Raw genomic sequence first — 20658 nt, 5'->3', positions numbered from 1 at the left:
TTGTATGGTCACCAAACTCTGGCCGTGTGTGCTAAATGGAGAATAAAAATAATTTTCATCCAAACAGTGTTGTTTTTTTGTTTTCTTGGGTTTTTTTTTTTTGGTTTGGTTTACCTGTCTTTGTTCAGTAGATAGGATTTCAAGCTTCACACTTTACCACTCATGGCATTGAGTGGTAAAACATCAAATACAAAGACAGGTAAATCTTTTGTTCAGGTCCACGAAACTCGCAATACTAGGCCCAGCATTTGGAGCCAAAAAACCAAGAACGACAGCAGGGTAGACAGGGCTGTGGCAAAAAGAATTAAAAAAAACCCCAAAAAACCAAAACAACCCAATGTCAAAAAACTGAACACCCCAAAACGCCCCAAAAAGATAAAACCAAATATAAAACAGATGGCGTGGAGAATTGTGCCCCCTCTTTGTCTGGAGCTAAGGCACATCAGCTCTAGAATTCTGCAGTTCCCCTTGTTTAAAATCTCTCTCTTCAGGACCTCATTAGAATTAAAAGATAGCATGAGAACTTCCAAGGGCTGCTCTTGTTCAAGCTAAGCACAGGGCACAAGATGGAATAATTCAGTCATCCTCCTTCCATTCCCCTACTCTAATTTTCTTGATTATCATGAAGGTGGTGTGAGCTCGGCTCAGCAGCTTTGCCCCATAGCTCTCCAGGGTCTCTTGAGGTGTAAACTTGTTCTGCTTTCCGTACAGTCTGTAAAAAGGACAAGCAAGTTTGTTTCTGGAGGCTGAATGTGCCTAGTCAGCAATCTGTAAGCAATTACAAGAGAGAGTCCTCTCGGCTGTAACAACTCGCGTGGCAGCCCTGTGCCAGGTACAGGAATGGCTCCTGACGCTTCCCTCTGCAATTCTGGTTCACGTGAAGGCGAAAGGCAAGAGCATGCCAAAAAGCCCTTTCAAGAGAAATCCCCTGCATCATCAAATCATTAAATTACTTCTGTACTTGACTCTAAGCTTTGTGGCTTCTGAGGTCTTTAGAGCGTTCCTGTTTGAAGCTGTAGCTCCCTTAGGTCATTACAATAAGCAAGACGATGAAAATTAAGTGTAGGATTTTACCTGGCTAAACATCTCCCTGCTTTTAGGAAATGACCCATGTGTAGGTGACATCCGTAGGAGAGTTATTGGTTAGCTAGAATGTTCAGCACTTGATCTAAAAACATAAAATAAAAATTCCTAAGACACTATCTGGCAAGATCCAAACAGAGAGGCTAGGGAAAATTTCAAAAGGATTATTCTCATGCTACTGCAAGTGGGTGTCTGAGGGGACTGTGTGTACGTGTGTACACTTCAGGGATGGATGAATTAAAATATCAGACGAGAATAGCTATTGTTTTTATTTCATATAGATAATTAAATTGGTAAATGTGAAGTAATAACAATCTGTAGCAAAATAATTCCTTGGCCAATAAAACACAAGTCACATTTCTGATTTGGGTGTGGTATGTGTTAAAAGAAAATTAGTGTAGACAAGCCAACATCAAAATAGCTCCCAATTTCTGTTGTGGTCAACTACAGTGACAGTATTCTTAAACGACAAACAGCTTATAAAAGTGCAGGCTAGGTAATTCGGTGCTTGAAATGTGCTCTTCAGCATTAGTTCATCAAGATTCGATACCATCGCCAGTGCCGGGGGAAGGGTGAATCTGAGATGTAATACAGTGGGTGCCGTAAGACCAGTGGTTATTTTCAAGCACCGAGGACAAGGATAGATAGCAGAGATGTTGATTTTTTTCTTTCTAGTATTCGAGTGTGGAAAATGTATAAATGCCGTTAGATTACATAGATCATGTAAACCTCTGTGAAGCATGTGTGATTGGTTGACGTTTAGGCTACACTTAAGAACTGGACAGTTACCTTATTTTCTCAATTACTGATCGTAATCGTTCCTAATACTAGCTGCTTTCATAGGCTGTGCAAGCTTTTTGATGGCTATCAACTTGGGCGTTTCTGGCTCATTAAAAGCATTGCACTTACGTAACAGATCTAAGAATATAGAAATTGGAAAGCATATTCAAATAAGACTTGTACCACTCTAGCCATTAACTTCCTTTTACTTCCGTTGTACTAGAAAGTTGTCTTTGAGATGAGCAGCTTCTTTATTTGGCCTGGGGAGGTGGTATTTTAGTGAGACAAATCACATACAGGCACAAGCATGTGATGAATTGCAATTAAAGTTCGTAGTTGTAACCGATGAGGTATTGGAATGAAACCCAGCCAGCTTTGCTTAGTGGTCACGTAATTCAGGTAATGCATGCCTGAGTGAATCCTAAAGGCTGTGCAGAGTTACAGCCAGAGCCAACCCCCCCCAACACACACACACACCCCCACACACGTTCTGCATAATTAATGCATCCCTCTTCCCAAGCAGCAGAGGACTCTTGCTTTTTACTATTCCATTTTTAAGTATCGGCATATGCCATATAACTCATAACTTTCAAATATACCATTAATGTAACACTGTTTTACACTGATTGAATGTTATGCCTAATTAATGTCATATCTATGTCTGGAGAATGTATTTATGTATGGATCACTTTAAAAAACAGGGGGGAAATCAAAAAAGCTGTTCACGTAAATGAAAACAATCATATGACATTAATGGATGGCATACAACCAATTGATTTGGCCTACAGGGAAGAGTTAACATTCTAATATATGCATATAGTCAGTATGTATATTTCAAGATGCTAATATTTTGTGCCAGAGGCTGAAGAAATTGGCTAGTCTTGCAGTAGGTTCTTATACTGTGCTTAATATCCAGGCAGCATCAACTTCCCTTCGCTGAGAGTTTAGAATTACTGTGGATTTTCATTAGTGGATGTCTTTGCAGGATTCAAGGTCCGCACTGAAGTTATCTTACATAACACCTTTTTGGCCAAGTCAGCAAAATGTCTCAACGTAACTATTTAAGCCAACCTCAGCTGCTCTGACACAAACCAGTCCACTAGCAAAATAAAGGCATAGTAGTAAGCACTTTCTTTAGTTAGTACTGTTTTGTGTGGGGGAGAGGGGACTTTTCTATAGGATTTGATACAGACAGGATTACCATATTTTACACAAAAATCCATGTTTTCCATTTTTATGTATACAGACATAATTCGTTTCAAGCATGTAAACAGCAACTTACCCAACAGCTGTATTTAATTTTTTACAATCTTTTTTTTTTTTTTAAACGGCTGAATTCTACTTGACAAATGGAAGGCAATTCCTGTCCTTACCTTTCTCCTTCCATGAGCTGGTCGAGGCACTTCTGGACCCTGTATTGGGGTTTATGATCCTTTGTGAATTTTCCTTTTGTTCCCCACTAAACAGTTAACTTTCCTTTTCTAGGTGCAAAGTCTCCTGGTAGTTGATTAGTACATATGATCTTTCATTTAGGAATTATTGAACCGATCTATATGGTAATGATGTTCTGCTATTTGCATTTAAATTAGATGAATTATTTATCAACTATCAAGCATATCCCTAAAGCATTGCACAGTAGACTTAATACTTCATGAGATTATTTTCTATTGTCTTTCTTCCTACATCATATATGGCTTTGATATATGAACAAAATAATCAGTATTTGTATATTAAGTTGTTGAAATTTCTTACCTTATAAATTAATATTTTTTAAAATCTGTTATTTGTTCGGGTTTAAGGAAGCCTTCTAAACTTTTTTTTATCAACCTTGCACAGGTTATAATTTCTGACTATTTGCTACAATACTGTAGTTACCATGATCAATAAGATTATCAAGATGTTTATTTGCTTGTTATGAACACAGCTATTAAAATGTTTGTGGTTCAGGCCAAAGAATAAAAAGTTATGAAATACAAGAAGTGAATATAGGATGCATTTGCTATACGTCACTTCATCTATTGTGCTCATGTTTGCTAATATTCCACTTCTGCTTTGATTATGAGACATTATACGTCCATAGTCTTATTTTTATATTTCCATTGTGCTTTGTTTTATTGACACTGACCTACCCTACAGGTGCACATTAAACCTTTAAAAACATGAAGAATATTTTACTCTGAAGATACTAATTAAGAGCTTTTAAAACATTTATATATAAATTGTGTTTTGTCCTCTACCAAGTAATTGTGATTGGTTCTTTTTTTTAAAAATCTGCCTATTTCTGGCTGCAGGTGTACCAAGATCTCAGCTCTGTATCTCTGTAATTCGAAATGGAGTCGCAGCACTGGAGTTACTAGCATTGCATTTGTCTGAATGACTGTAAGGGATTGCAGTTGCCATCAGCTGTTGCTGTGGTGTCCTGTTGAGCTTTGCCAGGAACCGGTTTCTGTACCTTGCCAGTTCACCAGAACCAGACACGCCAGGCTTTTGATGGAAAATGGTCAGGCAAAGGTCTGTGTCACCCATGTCTGCCCAGGGCATCCTGGCAAGGAAAGATTTCTGGAGCTGTCGTGTTGCCCAAAGTATTTGGTGGTCATCTCAGCCCTTGTTGGACTGGAGTTGACTATTTCTTGTTTCTTTTTTTTCCTTTTTTTTTTTTTTTTTAATCCCTTTTTCAAATATGTTTCAAGTCAGAGTGTGTGGTCCTGATTTGGGACCTGTCAAGCTTAATCATATCTATTTGTAATCTCATTATGTGTATCTGCTAAGGTATGCCCATTATTGTTAATTCAGCACTAAAACTAAAGAACTCTTGCCTATTTAAATTTTAGTTGTCTCAGATGCATATCTGCAAGAACCTATCAAAAAAAGCACGAAGAGAAAATTTTCCTCTTGGAAACTTTGCCCTTCTGACAGCAAAGTTCATTGCACTTTTCTGTGGAAAAAAAAGCTTCTTTTGGCATGTTTCAGACACAGGATGCTGGACTAGTAATGTATGGAGATTCCTGTAATAGGAAGGCTGGCTTCACTACAGAATTTTCTTCCAGGAAACACAGAATTTTAAAAAGAAATAGTGTAACAGTTAATTTTACGTTGTAGGCTGGAAAAATGTGTGCAAGCTAAAGAAGAACTAGAGGCAGATCTTTATAACCGGTTTGTTTTGGTGCTGAATGAAAAGAAGGCAAAGATAAGAAACTTACAGAAGTTGTTGAATGAAGCTAAAGAACCTGCAGCAGATGCCAAACGTGCAAGGTATTTCCTAATTTTCCTAAGTTACTCAGTATTATACCTGATTCATAGTTTAGTTAAGTTTCTGTTTCTTTGACTCTAACAGCGAGTTACAGTTCTTCCTGGCTAACTGCTTGGTTACCCAAAACAGTTCTGTTAGTCACGAAAGCAGAGGATTCTTTGTGGCGTCACTGCAAATAGCAGCATATTGCTTTGGATGCTGTAGCCAAGAACTAAATATTCGATGAATCTGTCCTCTTCTTTTTTCTGTTAGATCACAGTTGAATGGCAGAGTATGTCTCTGCCATTCCCATAGGTGGTACTTCATATGCATTCCCCCTGAATTATTTGATTCCTTTTGTCCTTTGGGAAGCAAAAATATCTAAATATAAATGTTTTTTTGTTCAAAAATATCCAGAGAAGGTGAATCATTCTAATGCTACAACACACCTTCATTTGTTTGCTATTTTTATCCTGCTTATTTATATCTTAACTTACCTTTTATTGTCTGTCCTTGTATACGAATATGCTAAGCTGTTCAGCATGGGGACTCTATGTTGATATGTATCGGATTGCATTGCCTAATAATTTATAAATTCTTTGCAGGAATAAGAGACGGAAAAAATGTCCTTTTTTTTTTTTTTTCCTAGGAATAGTGCAGCTACCTCTCAGATGGGTACAGGGAGAGAAAATTACTATGATGGCAGCACTGATGAGGAAAGTGAAAATTTAACACGGGCCTCATTACCATCAGGTAAGACGGAATGTATTGTCTTTGGGGAATATCATGGACAGGCCAATCACTTTTTGTGAATAAACCTTAACGAAGACAAAATACTACCTGACAAATTGCTCTGTGACAAGCCAACCTGCAAGCCTTAAAAATATCTCTCTTGAAGCAGAGTATAATACTGGCATTTTCAAATTAGAGCGAGGAAGTTTAAAAGCATGTTGTACAAGTGAAGGTACTGTCATTTCTTCCAGAATGGCAAATTACATACTTTGCAGAACTAATGACAGTCTAACAGTATCTGAACCATCAACAATTCCATTTTAAATTCTAGGAATCATGATGTGTATGCAATGACTGCTAAAATGTAGTTCCTGACAGTTTCAATAGTGTTTAAAAAGGAGAAAGGAGTTTTAACAGCTATAAAAAGAGCTGTGTGCATAAATGGAATAAAAATGTATTTATAGCAGAATTAATTTTAATTTGTCAGTGAATTTTTGGCCTCATGAAGATGCTCATGAAACTTAATTCAACTCATTTTTCCAGGACTAGAGACTTGTAAAGTGTATGGAATACAACAATTGCCCATTCTACAATACAAGATATTTAACTGTGAAAGAAATTTTGACATATTTTGGCAAAGTAGTCAGACTATGCAAGGAAAATGCTATCAAGGTTTTAAAACTGGACTGATACTTGCCATATAGTTTTTTAGATACATAATATATATTTTATATATATAAAATATATTTTTATATATATTTATGTTTTTATATATATATATAAAATGCCCTTCAGGTCTGCAAAGTTTGGTATGGGTTCTCTCACTGGAGCTTTCTATTTCCACCATAGGTAAAGGTGATCAAGACAACAACTTGTTACAATGGTTTACTGTGTGTGCTGAGAACCAGAAGTGTTCAAGACCCTGATACCAGTGATACACAGCTTTGTAACTCATATGAGCCCGTTTGAGGACTGTCTGATGTAATATAAAGTAGGCAGAGCTTCAGACAGATGGAGAAAGTTGCAATAATGGAAAGAAATCATTTTATATCGTACTGTGCTCTTCAGTTCAGAAATCTTTGCATTCAAGTGGTATTTGGTCTGTTCAGAGAATGTGGGGAGAAATACTTAACATTTAGCAAAAAGGCAAGAAAAAGTGGAAAATGTTGATTCTTTTGCTAGATTCAGGAGGACTTAACTAGCCCAGTGAGAATTTTGAGATAGATGCGTATTTAAAAATGAAAACAAACCCTCACCGCCCTATTTAGGCAATCATGAGGGACTGGACTGATCAATGTTATAGAGAAAAAAAAATAGCAACTGTATTTTTATTTGAGTTGTAAACAAAAATGTGCTTTCTGTTGCCTTTGCGGGACGATATAAAGGCAGAGAATCTCAGGTGAGGAGGTAGAAGGCCAATGACCAGTCTTCAAGTCGGTTGAGAACAAATATGCAGCTGTTATTGGCCTATTAGTGCGATGATAAAAAATTCACTGGTACTTGAAAAAGCAGCTTTGTTCAGTAAGTGCTTTTGGTTTGGGTTTAGAGGGTAAAACTAAGTTTAGTTGCATCATAGCATATTTATGAACCATGTAATTAGAACAGTCTAGCAACTAAGGGGGACATGAAATAGCAGCTGTGAAACTAGACGTTTTAAAACTAGCCAGTCGGGATATGTTGAACTGCAGAGTTTAAAAAGCTGGCTGAGGATTTTTTCTGTAACCACAAATAATTGTTTTTCTTCTAGAACTTTTGGGGCACTGAGGGCATTCCAGGGCATTTGGAAAAAAGCTGCTAATATTTACAAAAAGAAAAAGTATATGAAATGGCAAATTCAGTTATGAATGTTTCTGTCTGGTGTTCATTGATACAAATATTGGAACAAGACTCAATGAAGAAAAATATTAAACAAAAGAGTAAGAATGGTTAATTACAATCTTTGTGGAGGTGCAGAAACTGGAGGTTGACAACTAGGTACTCATGTCTTCTGTGATGAGATTATCAGCTGGCTGATGAAGGTAAAATTAGTAAAGTAATAGAGTGACTTCCATAACAAATCATGCTGCACCATGTTTTATTTGAGAAATTAGAATATAGAAATTAACATAATACATGATAAATACATTGTCAAAGGAGGTATTATGTCTGTCTCAAAATATAAGTGGAAAGTTGTCAGCCCTTGTATCTGTGGAGTGTGAAATTCAAGATAATTTGTATAAACAAATTTGCATTTTGCGATCCACCAACTATAAACAAAATGTATGCATTCTAACACAGTGTAATGACATGATTTCCAGTCCTTTGACAGCTGTGCTTCACTTGAGAAAGCCAACAGTGTCTCAAGCTTTGCTTTATTTGGCTCGTCCTGCCACGTGAAGCTGGGTGCCTCCAGGGATTATCATCATCTTCCCCAGGTGGACCCATTTAGCAAAGCCAAGAGTTGCTTGGGCAACGTTTGTGCTCTGCTCCATATTGCACCTATTGTGGGAGGGTGGCACTGTCCTGCCTGGCCTTGCAGCAACCAGCTTGGGCTTAGACATGTTAGTTCAGTCGGTCTCTGCCTGAATCTCATCATTTTTTTGTAACTTCCCTATCAGGTGAGGCAGGCAGCACTGGGAACTGCTGGTCTAGTGTAAGGCTACTTTGGAAATTAAAGAACATATAGACTGTTCTCTGAAGAAGAGATTTTAATTAAAAAAATTAAAAATATACATCTGAGATAACATCGAATCTGAAAATAAGCAGATTTGCAAAGTTGTGGCAAAAGGGACTGTGTGATTTTGAGTTGAGATATAACTTGTCTCCTTGACGCAGTGCTATGTCAAGTTTGAACCTTCAGATTTGAAGAAAAATGTAAATGTTAGCAAGTTGGGCTGAACAATGCTGTGCTAACAGTGGAGGCATTAGTAAATGAATTAAATGAAATGCTGAGAAGGATCTTAAATGATCGTTTTCATGGTCTAAAAGAAACTATGTTGCAAAGTGGTGTTATGGTAGATGGTCGTTCCATCCAGCAGATATACGTGTTTGATGAAGTTGAATAACTTGAACTTAACATTAAAGAAAGACAAAAGTGGGACGTTATTCCTGACAGGATAATTAGCTGTTGGAACAGTTTGGAGTGGGTTGTGATGGGTTATGTCCGTCACTGCCAGCATTGAAATTACGATGGCATGCTTTTAATGAAAAGGCGAGATCTTGTTCATATAAGCATGAATTTAAAAGAAGTACACAACCTGTGTTATGTTGGGCATTGGAAATGGCTGTTACTAATACAGCTTTTCCTCTATAGCAGCAAGTGAATCACAGAATAAAACCATTTCTTGTGTCTTCTACAAAAATGAGTTTTGTCATGCATGAATACTCAGCAAGGCTGTCGGGTAGCTTTTCAGCCTCTGCACAGCAGGTGGTTACATTTATTTGTTCAGCTTCAGATAAATTTTGTGTAGAGGCCTTTTCCCTGCAATAGCAGTTAAACTGTAACCTAAAAGTTTACCTAAAAATTTAGGGTTTTTTGGCACTTACAGTACCATTTGTAGACATGATTTATGGCTTGCTTTTTGACAGCAGTTTCAGTTCATAGTTTAAAGCCAAAATCAACTGAAACATGGTAGTTTTTGTCTCTAATCTACACACTGATGTACTTAATGCTTTGTATTGTAAAAGAACATATTAAAATTGAATTAGTAGGTATTTTGGTGTAAAGCACTCAGGAAAACAGCTGATGTATATGAGAATTAAAACCTTTAGAAATAGTACAACTTTTATAAATAATGCTGTATGTCTTTCTGTACAACAGCTTTGCCCGTCATGCTGTGAACGTGGGGGAAATTTATTTGACATATTGGTAAGGATATTGAATATGAAATTGAAAAAGGCACATAACTCCCACTTTCACTGCAGTTTAATAATTTCTTAAGCAGCAGCTATATATGATGTGCCAGGTCCTTGTAAATGCTTGTGAGCTCTTGTTTGATGGAGTTTGTGGTTGGGGAGGAGGACAGGAGGAAAATCCTCCTCCTGTTAAGCAGTTCTTCATGAATTAGGAGGTATGTAGGTTTCTTGGGAGGAGGGGGAGGTTGCTTTTTGGTTATTTTGTTATTTGTTTTACTCCAGGGTTGGTAAGATTCTAGTTGAGCCACCAAAACTGCGTATAGTTGTTGCTTTCAGTACTGGTACTTCAACAAATTTCCAGGGACTTTGCAGGTGCCTCACACTTGAGATTGCTGATGTGCTGTCTCGTTGTTTCACTCCTCCCTCACACGTTGCATTTGATCTTCCACTTCAACTCTTTAATCAAATATCCGATATTTTGTTTAGCTTGACTGCTGTCTAACATCTTTAGGATCATCATTTTTGGTTGTGACCTCTAGGTCCCGTGACAGTAGAAAGAATGATACACATATGCAGATAAGAAGCCTCTGGAGCCGACTTAGAAATCTTCGAATCTTGGAAAGATTACAGGGAGAAGTTGATTGGAATAAGACTGTAGTTCTTTTCACGTTCTGTTGCCAACAGGACATGGTTTTCTCTCTCTCTTTTTTTTTTTTTGTTTTTTTTTTTTTAGAAAAAAAGTCTGGAAATTGCAGCTCTGTATTTCTCATAGCCAACAGCAGTGACCTGGTGACTCAGCATGATGCCACCACACTGATGCAAGAAGTTTCTGCCATTTTAGAATGCAAACCCCCTTATTCTGATTAAGAACAATCCAGAACACAACTCAGCTGTTACTGATTCCTCTTCTGCTCAATGCTAAATTTTACTGCTATTATTTACCCTACCTATTGAGTCCTTTCTCCTAGGGAACCTAAAATGACAGTAAGATTATCAGACTAAGAAAACATCATTTGCTGTCATGATTAGCAATAATGTCTTTGTCATACAAATGAAACCCTCTTATTAACTGAAATATACTTTTGTAGTCCATGTGACAGGAAGATTTTAGAACAGGAGTAAGGAGTGAATGAACATTCCCCATTTCTGCTTCCTTCCCAGGAGCTTGAAAGGTAGATGAAGGGTAATAGTTGCCCTCTTCCGAGTGTTTGAGAGATGACCAGAGAAATAGTTATTCCTCTTCCCAGGTATATGACGAAACTGCAGGGAAAGATGTTACATTCTAAAATCCGTAATAGATAGGAAGGATAGCAGGTGGGAGATAAACAATGGAATAAATTATTTTACAATTTATTACTGATATTTGCAGTTATAATGCTATTATATGTGGCTGCCTGTAGACAAAACAAGGCTACTGGGCACCGATTACAGTTGGCTTACTTTCTTTTTATTTTATTTTCTCTTGCCCATGAATTCCTTAGTCATGTTTCACATTGAAATCGATGGAATTTACTGCTCCTTGGAGTAAGGAAGGATCTCATGATCTGGTCTGTTGGAGTAAATAAAGTTGTATGTTCTGTGTTTCTTGCCAATTCTATGGAAATAGTCTGTATTGAGCGAATCCTCAGACTTTCGACACATAATTTTCTACATGTTTGCTGATGATGGCAGATTCAAAATTGGTTCTAATAAACTCGCTACAATGCCCAAAATAAATAAGAGCAAGCACCTTACCATTTTCCACTGTTTTGCTATGCAAATGTTCTTATCCCCTTCATTCAAGTTCCTGCCTTGGGGATTACGTGTTGTGCCTTCAGGAGGCTATGGCCCTTTAAATTTAATTAGTTCTCTTGTGTAGGCCAAACCACTGATGGCTTGATGCTGCTGGTTAATAAGCTTTGATCAGTTATTAAAAAAAAATGCCTATTATAACAGCACCCGACTGTGCTGTGCAGTTAAAGTTCCATCTGTAAGGGCTTCTCTTTTAAAGCCTACTTTAAGGAGTTTTAGAACTTGGCCATTTTAATTGACTTCAGGCTTAGATTATTATTTTATTTTTTTTGTCAAGCTATAATTAGAAATGGTTCATCCCAGGGAATAATCTCATTTCCCTTTCCCTTAAAGCTGTAGATACCTTTTTTCTGAAACTTGATATTGATCCCCCCTTTTTTTTTTTTTTGTTCCCCCATAACCTGAAGGGTTTATGCCTGTAAAACATTTGCAATTGCCAAACTGCTTTCCTTCTGCGTTATATCAGGTGCCGTGGTCAAAGTGCATTTACAGCACAAATATCAATATGTTTTATGTCCCTTTAAAAATCCTGTTATGAATATTGGACTAAGACAGATTAGTAAACTATTACTTTAAAATATGACTGTGAAAACTGTCAAAACTGCTTATACCTCTGCATACACCTTTTATTGTATATACCGCAGTATATAAAGTGACGTAGCTGAACGTGGTTACCTCTAAATGAGTCAGTATTTATTCAGTTAATTGATATAATAATGATGATATAATCATAATGGATATATGCTTTGATAACACTGCTGCAGATTACTAAATTCGGTGATTGATCAAAAAAAGTAGAGTACCTAATGTCCACACTGCAAGCTAGGTAAAACAGCATTGACTAATATAAAATTAAAAAATGTTTGGTGGTGTATTATTCCCATATTACTAAATGTTACATATGAAGGAACTTTATTTCCTTGGTGAGCTGTAAAATTTTTTGAAGTGTAATTAAATCTCTGCTTAAATCATCAAATTAACTGTCTTTATCAGATTTAAGTTAAATTTTAAGATGTGGATTTTAGAATCGTTCCCAGTCCGAGCTGGAAATTCCAAGCTTGATGCACTTCCATGAATACTGAGTGAGTTTTTTCCTCTGCTTAAAAATAAAGATAGTTTAAACAGTTCAGCAACATAAGTTTTGAACGGAGGTGGAATTATTTCATATTTTTTTCTTTGGGTTTAATACATCCATGCAAAGAGGAAAAAATAACATGAAGTTCCAGTCATTCAAAAAAAATTCAAAATCAAATCCATCAACAAAGCAGTACCTTTATAAATTTTATCTTCTTCCATGAATAAACAGGTTTTCACCCTAAGGAAGCAAACTATCTATATGTTTGTACCAAGCTTGCTGGAGTTCTAACGTTTCCTCTACTTCTCTTCAAAATGTGTTGTACTTTGCTACGGCTTGAGAGCCTGAAAGTAGGAAGCAGCATTAGGCAGAGATAACAAATCCTCACGGTATTTATGTGGAGTACCAACATGTTCCTATGGGACACATAAAGAAAATGTAGAGCCTCCTTCTGTTCTTGCTCGTATTTCACACCAATTTGATGAGTACCCAACAGGCTGTAATTAGAGCGGAGCTGGACATAAATTCTGTGAGTCAGGGCATTTTTGCACTGAGCATGCATGTTCTGATACTTGTTTCCTTTGCAAAATCCTGTGACTTGACCATCTACAAGACAGCACTAATTCAGTGGGACCCTTTCTTGGTTTTTGCTTCTTCATGTACTACAGAAGACCTATTTCAACACCTGTTGGTTGAGAATGTAATTCATCAGTTGTGCAACTATAGCATTAGTGGTGCTGGGGTGGTGCCACGAACAGCCCTGCTCCGTTTCATCCTCCTTCAGTAAATAGTTAAAGAACAACTGCTTATCAGGTAAATAGGAAACTTCTGCCAGTCATCGATAACCTGACTGGGGTAATCCCCATTCTAACACTTCTGTTTGTTCTTGTGCTTTTAAGTCACAGACTCTGTGTGTATTTGTTTCGTATCCAGCAAAATGGTCCTTTGGGGATCTGTTGTAATTAAAAGAACGAGCAATAACTTTTCTTCTTATACCAAAATAGGCTTTAATACAGGTATTATGGACCATAGAAATTACTGAATGCAATATACAGTGACAACAGTGCTTTATTTCTTTCTATACAAACCTGCCAATCACACAAAAACCCTCTATCACACAGTTTCATCATGAACTTCATGCCACATACCTGCTTTAAACAATTCTTTGAGTTGCAGGTCATAATTAGTTCACCAGAAGGTATACTCACAGATTTACTTTTCCTGAGGGTTATTTTCAAAAGGTAATACTGAGCCAGACTCTTCTTTTTTTCCTTTTTTTATTCTGTTTTTCTTTTTTTTACCTCTCTTCCCCCCCTTCCCCCTTTTTTCCCTTTGTTCTTCCTTTTTTTCTTTTTCTTCCTTGCCATCCTTTTTTTTTTTTTTGGTAATAAAAGTTTTATTTTTTTGCAGGTATTATGGCTTAACTGCTTTTAGTGTAGATATAATCAGATCCAATGGGAATTTAATGGGAATTTTTTATTTTGTGTTCTGTTCACACCATTTATTATGATAGTTTTATTGTGCATATTTAGAAAGCTAGGTTTTTGCTTTTGGTGTCTGGATGTGTCTGGATGGTTTTATATAGACATGTAATTCAGAAAGGAAGAAAAGGCGTAAAAAAAAATTACTGAAATACTGAAAACTAATAAAACAATTCCCATTCAAATAACACAATGCATCTGTGTTCCCTTCCATCTTGGAAATGTGGTTGTACTTTAGAAGAGTTGATCTTGGGTTTAGCAGTATCAGCTCTTTGAGAAGCATCCTTTCATCAAAGAGAAGTATTGGTTCTTGAGAAAAATGGTTCTTGCAGGGGTACTGATAGCAAGTTTCTATAATCCTGAACATTAGGATAAAAGCCTTTATCTTCAGTTGTTGAATAGGCTGCGTATCACTGGCAACAAAGCCCGTACACTGCAGATTCTTGCAGACCAGAGAGTCTTGTGTTCAGTGAGTGGCACATTCAGGCTAAGTTTGATGCATGACTTAAAACCTGTGGCTGTTGCACATTGTATAGCAGCTCCTCTCACTTTAGGATTAATATTTTGTAGGTTATCTTTCTTAAAATTCACATCATGTGTGTTTTGTTGTGGGTGGTAGTGACTCAAGTAATCAGAAGTTTCCACTGCTGTTTACCCACACTGATTTTTATTTATTTTTTTTTTTTCCACAGTAACAAGCTTCGGCTTCTGAATTTTGAATGTTACTTTCTGACAAAACGCTGGCAGGGCATTTAGTCTGGCCACCTGTGTGCCATTCACTGTAATAATTATCTTAATTACTTCCCAACTGTTTTACAATGTCTCATTTGAGCAAACAGCCTATCTTGATTAAAAGCTGGGTTGCTGAAGATTGCACTATACCCTATGGTAGTTTACTTGATTTATTACTTTTCCAGGTTAAAGCATGTATCTGTGTTTTTAAATTGAAATTTTCTCAATTAAACTTCACACTGTTAGTCTGGTAGGTTTCTGCTAGATTTAAGAGTTGGTTTCCCTGTTTGCATTTGCTTCCTGTCACCCTTTTTTGTTTCTTCAAACCCAGTGAATACTTGATTGGAAACATGGTCTACATGTAAAGAAATGTCAAAATCTTCATACTATATAAAATAAGAATAGAAAATTATTTTTAATTTTCTTTTAATTCTTTGAAAAAACTTTGATTAAGAAGAAGGAAATCCCTTTGCTCCATGAGCCAGAAGTTAGGAATGTAATACTCCCCCCAGTGGATGTTTTTGTTATTTATGTCCATCTCCAGTAATAGCTGCTGTCACAAAATCACTTCCCTATTTGTCCTTTTATCTTTTATTCTTAAAATAGCACATAGATAAATCTAAAAGATTTTGAGGTTGAGGTGATAAAATTGCATTAGAAAAAAAGTTGTTTTAATTAATAGAAACCCTAAATGATAGCTGCAATTGATACACAAATTCCACATAAATCATTTGGCATGATGCCAGATTTCTTGGAAAGCAGTTTTTTGTTGAGCATTGCACTGGAAAACTGAGAAGTTCCTTTTCATCTTTAGGATGAAAGGCTCTCCTCCTGACCCTTTTCCTCAGTCTGCATAACACTACATACATCCCATAGACAAGTTGCATGTAGAATATTAAGCATTTGTAAAAGTTAGAAGGGAAAAAATGGCTTTAAAATAATTAATCTACAATTATTACTCCAGTTCTTATAGTCGCACTATATTCTGTTTGTTTTTAAATATGAACCTGAGCTTGTTGGTTTGTGCTCCTTTACCTTTAACATGCCAAATCATCTCATAAAGAAGCTATCAGTTACAAAGCCTGCGTTCAAGGAAATCAAACGTTAAGTTGCACACTCAAAGACAGCTTACTCACATGTGACCTGATGGAGGAGAGACAGTTTCAAAGCTGGAACTGTCAGCAGCGTGTTACTGGTTTTTTGACTTACTTTATAAATTAAAGGGAACAAAAGATATAATGCCAAATCAAAAATGTTGTAAACTCTATCTTTTGCTGTTTTTTAATTAGGTGGAGATTAGAACCCAACATATCTGAAACAGAGAGATAAGGTATTTCCTCATGCTTACAAAGGCCTTAATTTTTTTTTTACATAGTTGTTTATACGTTTGATTTATTTTACTCTGGTATGGCACATATAACCTTGACAAATGCTAACCCTCGTAAAGAGCAAAATGGCAATTCTTGAGATTCGGATCTTTACATATATGTGGGGAGACAGGTACAAAACCCACTCTCCAGTATTTTGCAGTGCATGTTCTAGAACAGGATCATTTTTACTCTAGATAGTAGATTAAATCTCTATCTGAAAGCTATATGTTCAAGTAAAATGGGTCTGTGCATCCTGAATATGACTCCCCTGTCTTAGAAGCTAAAGATCTAATTTTTCCTCAAAAAGGGTACATTTAAATAAAGGCATGGTCAGAGATGGATTGGTCTTTCTTCACTTTTCATTCCCAGTTGACATCTTTACCTAGTGACAGCTTTTCCTGTGAAACAGTAGTTAGTAGGTGTGATCTTGATCACCTGGGACTGATCATCATACTGAAATCACCAGGCCTTGTTTTGTATTGTTCACAAATTTAAACCTAGTAATTCACCTTTCCCAAGAAGGTATCCCTGTAGTCAAGCTGCTAACCTTTCCTTCCCCTGTAGCTTGTAAAAATGTCATGTATAGCTCATTTCTGACTCATTACCAATTCTGTCAGCATGTAAAAGGACAGACTATTACTCTTCTCATCCAAACAAAATTTGGATGTTCAGTGAGCTGCTCGCTACCAATTCTTTTAGAAATTTGTGTATACATATGGATAGCTAATTATAAATTAAAGTGGATGCCCATTTTTAACTGTCTTTTTTTAAGGAATGTGGATTAATATATAGGACTTAGCCCTTTGTGTAGATATCAATTGTGTCCAAAATGTTTACATATACTAGTATTTTGGAATATATTAAGAACATAATAAAAATTAAAAATTGGCCGTTATTCCATAATAGTATTTCTTAGCCTTTCTTAAGAAAGTAACTGCCTCAATCGTTTGAAAAACACGACCTAAACAAATTAGTCTGCAGTATTGATGTCCCTGGCAGAAAACCAGTTTACTGTGCTGATTTCAAATGCCTTCCACTTTACTTCCAGGATGTTCCTGTGTTTAGTTTGAGAGGAGAGTTTATTTTTTATTCGGTAAAAATATTAAACTTCCTTAGCGCAAAAGCAAATAAGCACCTCATTGGCAACTGTGCTGATAGCTAATAATATCAAGTTTCAAAAATGACCAAAGTAACTTCCATGATTTCGTTAATTAATCAGTCAATAGCTTGGAAAGTTATTGCAGGCAACCAATTCAAGCAAGACCAAAAATCTCAATTCTGTTGTGCTGAAACTTCTGCAGAGCAGGCTGTTGTGTTCAGTTTTGGCCATCTTCAGAAAATAGTATGGCCTGAGCATGGAGAACAGTACATGTGAGTTGGGGAGGAGGAACTGGGTGGAAAAATGTAGAATGCAGGAAAAGGAGAGACTAAACTTAATATAAAGCTGTATTTAACACCAGCGTTTATGTCAGTGTAACTTTTAGTCCTCAGATCTGAGGTCTGTACATTACTAGAGAAAACTGAACAAATTCCTGTTACATGTGGCTTTTGGCAGTAAAATACTGGCTTGTTTTCACCATGAGCACCTTTTTGCGAATCGGAGGAGCATTTTGTGTAATTTTTATACCTGCTACCACATTAGTTTGTTTTCCTCATCCTCCTTTCACCATACACCTTCCTTTGCCTACGGCCTTGTCATTAGTTAACCTATTTATGGCGGGAAATTAATTTTTGTCTCTGTAAGGAACTTGTTTGTTTCAAATGGAGAAAAAAACTCAACTTGTAGGAGAACACCTCCCAGCAACGCCTTGGATGCTGAATCTCAGTTCTGCTCCAGCAGCTGAGACTTTGGATCTTCCAGGTCTGTTTACCTGGCGAAACCGTTGTTTCTGCTCATACAGTGCTGTCCCTGGATTTCCATCTGCTGATCCTGCAAACTGCAACTGTCTCCAATTCAATAAGGCACAAACAGTGCTTGTTTGGGATCAGCCATACCGTGAGCTGCTGTCTCGGTCAGGAAAAAATAGCTCTTTAATCTATAGCCACAAGTTGAATTCTCACAAGGATACTCATTACTTAGGTTCCTGGGAGAGAAGGGTCAGGTCATGAGTATCTGATTGCCAGCAATTTCCTTAAGACCTTTCCTGGGAAACACATGAGACATGCGATCGGAAGGCTTTGGAGTAGGACTTGAGAAACACTGTGTGAAACAGAGTGGTTAACCTGTGTGTAACCGCCAGGAATTCTTGCATGAGAGTGATGTTGGCATTCTGGCTCTCTCTGTTGCTTAAGGTTATTTTAATTTTGTTCCACCGTCTCCATGTTGTGTGAATACACCTCATTTGCTGAAGACTTTAAAGTGATTTAAAAGGAAATATGGAAAATTTAAAATGTAAAATAAAGCTGTTGTCTACTCCCTACTCGATAGTTTACTCCATTACACCCCAACAAATATTAACTTCTTTAGTTACGCATAAAACTCGCTGTGTTTTAGGAACAGTATCATTAACTAAATGGCTCATCACTCCTGCAGAAAGCATCAAAACATTTATATGCAGTCTTTAAACTCAAACAAGACTTTTGGAATTTTGATGAAGCTGAAATCTGCATTGCTCGTTCTTTTTTGTCTAAGAGGTGAAGAGAGAAAGCACGTTATAGAAACACTTTGTCACTTTCCTGAAGTTGCCCCATGGCCCAGGAGTCATGGAAGGAGTATGTCTCAGAGCAAAACTGAGAGGATTTGGGACATGTCTCTGAGAAGCGAGACACTGGCGTCTTGCATCATTGGTCAGTGTATGCCAAGGGGAGGGTAAATGAAGCAGCTAGGAAAATGTATGCTCTCATATTTGAAACAGCATACATGGAATAAATGATATGACAGAGAATCTAGCTGCAAGATTGTGGGCAGTAAGAAGGAGCATTCACACGGAGAACCACACAGCCACCTTTGAGAAATCCTGCGGAAATACTGTTTTTTCAAGGCAGTTGCATTGCATGAACCACTGGGTGTCCTTTATTAATTAAGATACTTTGTTCTTGGCTTCCAGTGAGTCCTGCTTTCTGAATGCAAAAATTTTGCAGCATTTTTTCTTTTTTGTTTCAGAAACACTGCACTAAGGGAAAGAAAAAAAATGGATGTACAATGTGAACAAGACACGTGGTAGTAATTATTTTTCTTGCCCAATTTGTTTTTTTATAAAAAAAAAAGAAATCCCTCAAAATCTGCAAGACAGAATTGTCTGTAGGTCTGCAATGTGGTTTTTACCTGACTGCTTTTCTTGGCATGTAATTGTGACGCAGCATATAGCAGTTCATTTTGCGTTTGGAGGTAGTGCTAAACAAGGCTGAGCGACAAGGGCTTTAGTTTGACAAAAATCACCCGCCTCCCCCTTTGCTCTGCGACATGGCTTATATGAATTGCTCACCATCAGCATCCACAGCTTGTTCAAACACTGCTCCTTGGTTCAGGTTAGCATTAAGAGCATTAATGTTCTTCACTGGCTCCTTGGCAAAGGTCTGTCACTTACTCACGGTTTGCTTTAACTGAGGCTGATTGTGGGCTGCCTTCAGACTCAGTTCCCCGATTTCCCCGCTTGACAACAGCAAATCTGAGTCACAATTCCCAGTGCTCACTTTTTTTAAACCGCGTAGCAAGGTGTGCTTAATAAACCTCCCCACAAAACACTGCCGCTTGTTTGCGCGGCTGCTCGCTGAGAAGTGATCCTTTGTGCAGGAGGTTAAAAACATGTTGATGCTTGTCCTCCAGTTGAAGCTGAATTATATCTGATTTGATTTCCGTTCTGTTCAGCCAAAAGGTCACCAACCATGATTTCAAAAAGGAAATTCTCACTAGCGTAGCTTAGCCCTTTTCCTTAAAAGAAATATATTCTGTTGTGAGTTTTCGTGGGGATACAACACCCAACTTCACTGCCGACTTTAGCACTCTGGTTGCATTATTAGAGCCAGATGCTCAAAGTAACTGGGTGGTGATTTATTACGGACTTATATCGGTTACAACTCTTGTCTTGCGTGTGTTAGAGTAGCAAGTAAGAACTAAGTGGTGGATTTTCAGGAATATTACTGAAGTGGCCAGTTGCCTTATTGCAAAGCAATGGAGGTACGCAGCCATGGGGGTCAAAGGCGATGTAACATGTGCCTCATAAGCAGAGGAGGAACAGCACTGAAAACCATCCTCCATGCAAAAAAAAGTCAAAAGATTTCATGGTAAATAGACGAGAAAAAAGTATGAATCGTCCATTTTTGAGAAAATGGCCCAGGGACAGAAGTGACTTTACTGGTGATCGAATTGAATGCCTTTGGCTGTTGATTTAATGGCAGGGGGAGGGGGGGGGTAAGTTAGGCAAATGTCTGCTTAGCTTTTTTGTAATTATGGCTGTTGAAATAAAATAATTTTGGACAAATATATCTACAGTTGCTTTTTTATAGGACTGTTTGATAGCTAAGACAGCCTGTGTAGAAAGCTGAGCTGACACTTAGTGACAGAGCAGCTTCACTTCTGGCATTGAATTATAGAGAAGATGAGAAACTTGG

General features: G+C 37.3%; 1 protein-coding gene across 1 annotated transcript in view; it reads left to right on the top strand.

Moving 5' to 3' along the window:
• The window catches only part of XRCC4 (X-ray repair complementing defective repair in Chinese hamster cells 4), a 167236-nt gene that overhangs the window by 64375 nt on the left and 82203 nt on the right, over positions 1–20658 (top strand). Inside the window, exons 4-5 of the mRNA XM_009886863.1 lie at positions 4963–5115; positions 5742–5845. Of these exons, the coding sequence (XP_009885165.1) occupies positions 4963–5115; positions 5742–5845 (257 nt within the window). The remainder of the gene's footprint in view (positions 1–4962; positions 5116–5741; positions 5846–20658) is intronic.

Source organism: Charadrius vociferus, unplaced genomic scaffold (genome assembly GCF_000708025.1).
Source record: "Charadrius vociferus isolate BGI_N301 unplaced genomic scaffold, ASM70802v2 scaffold244, whole genome shotgun sequence".
In the NCBI taxonomy this organism is placed as follows: Eukaryota; Metazoa; Chordata; class Aves; order Charadriiformes; family Charadriidae; genus Charadrius; species Charadrius vociferus.
The sequence above is the reverse complement of the archived record's forward strand: the minus strand, read 5'-3'. Positions and strand labels throughout refer to the sequence as shown.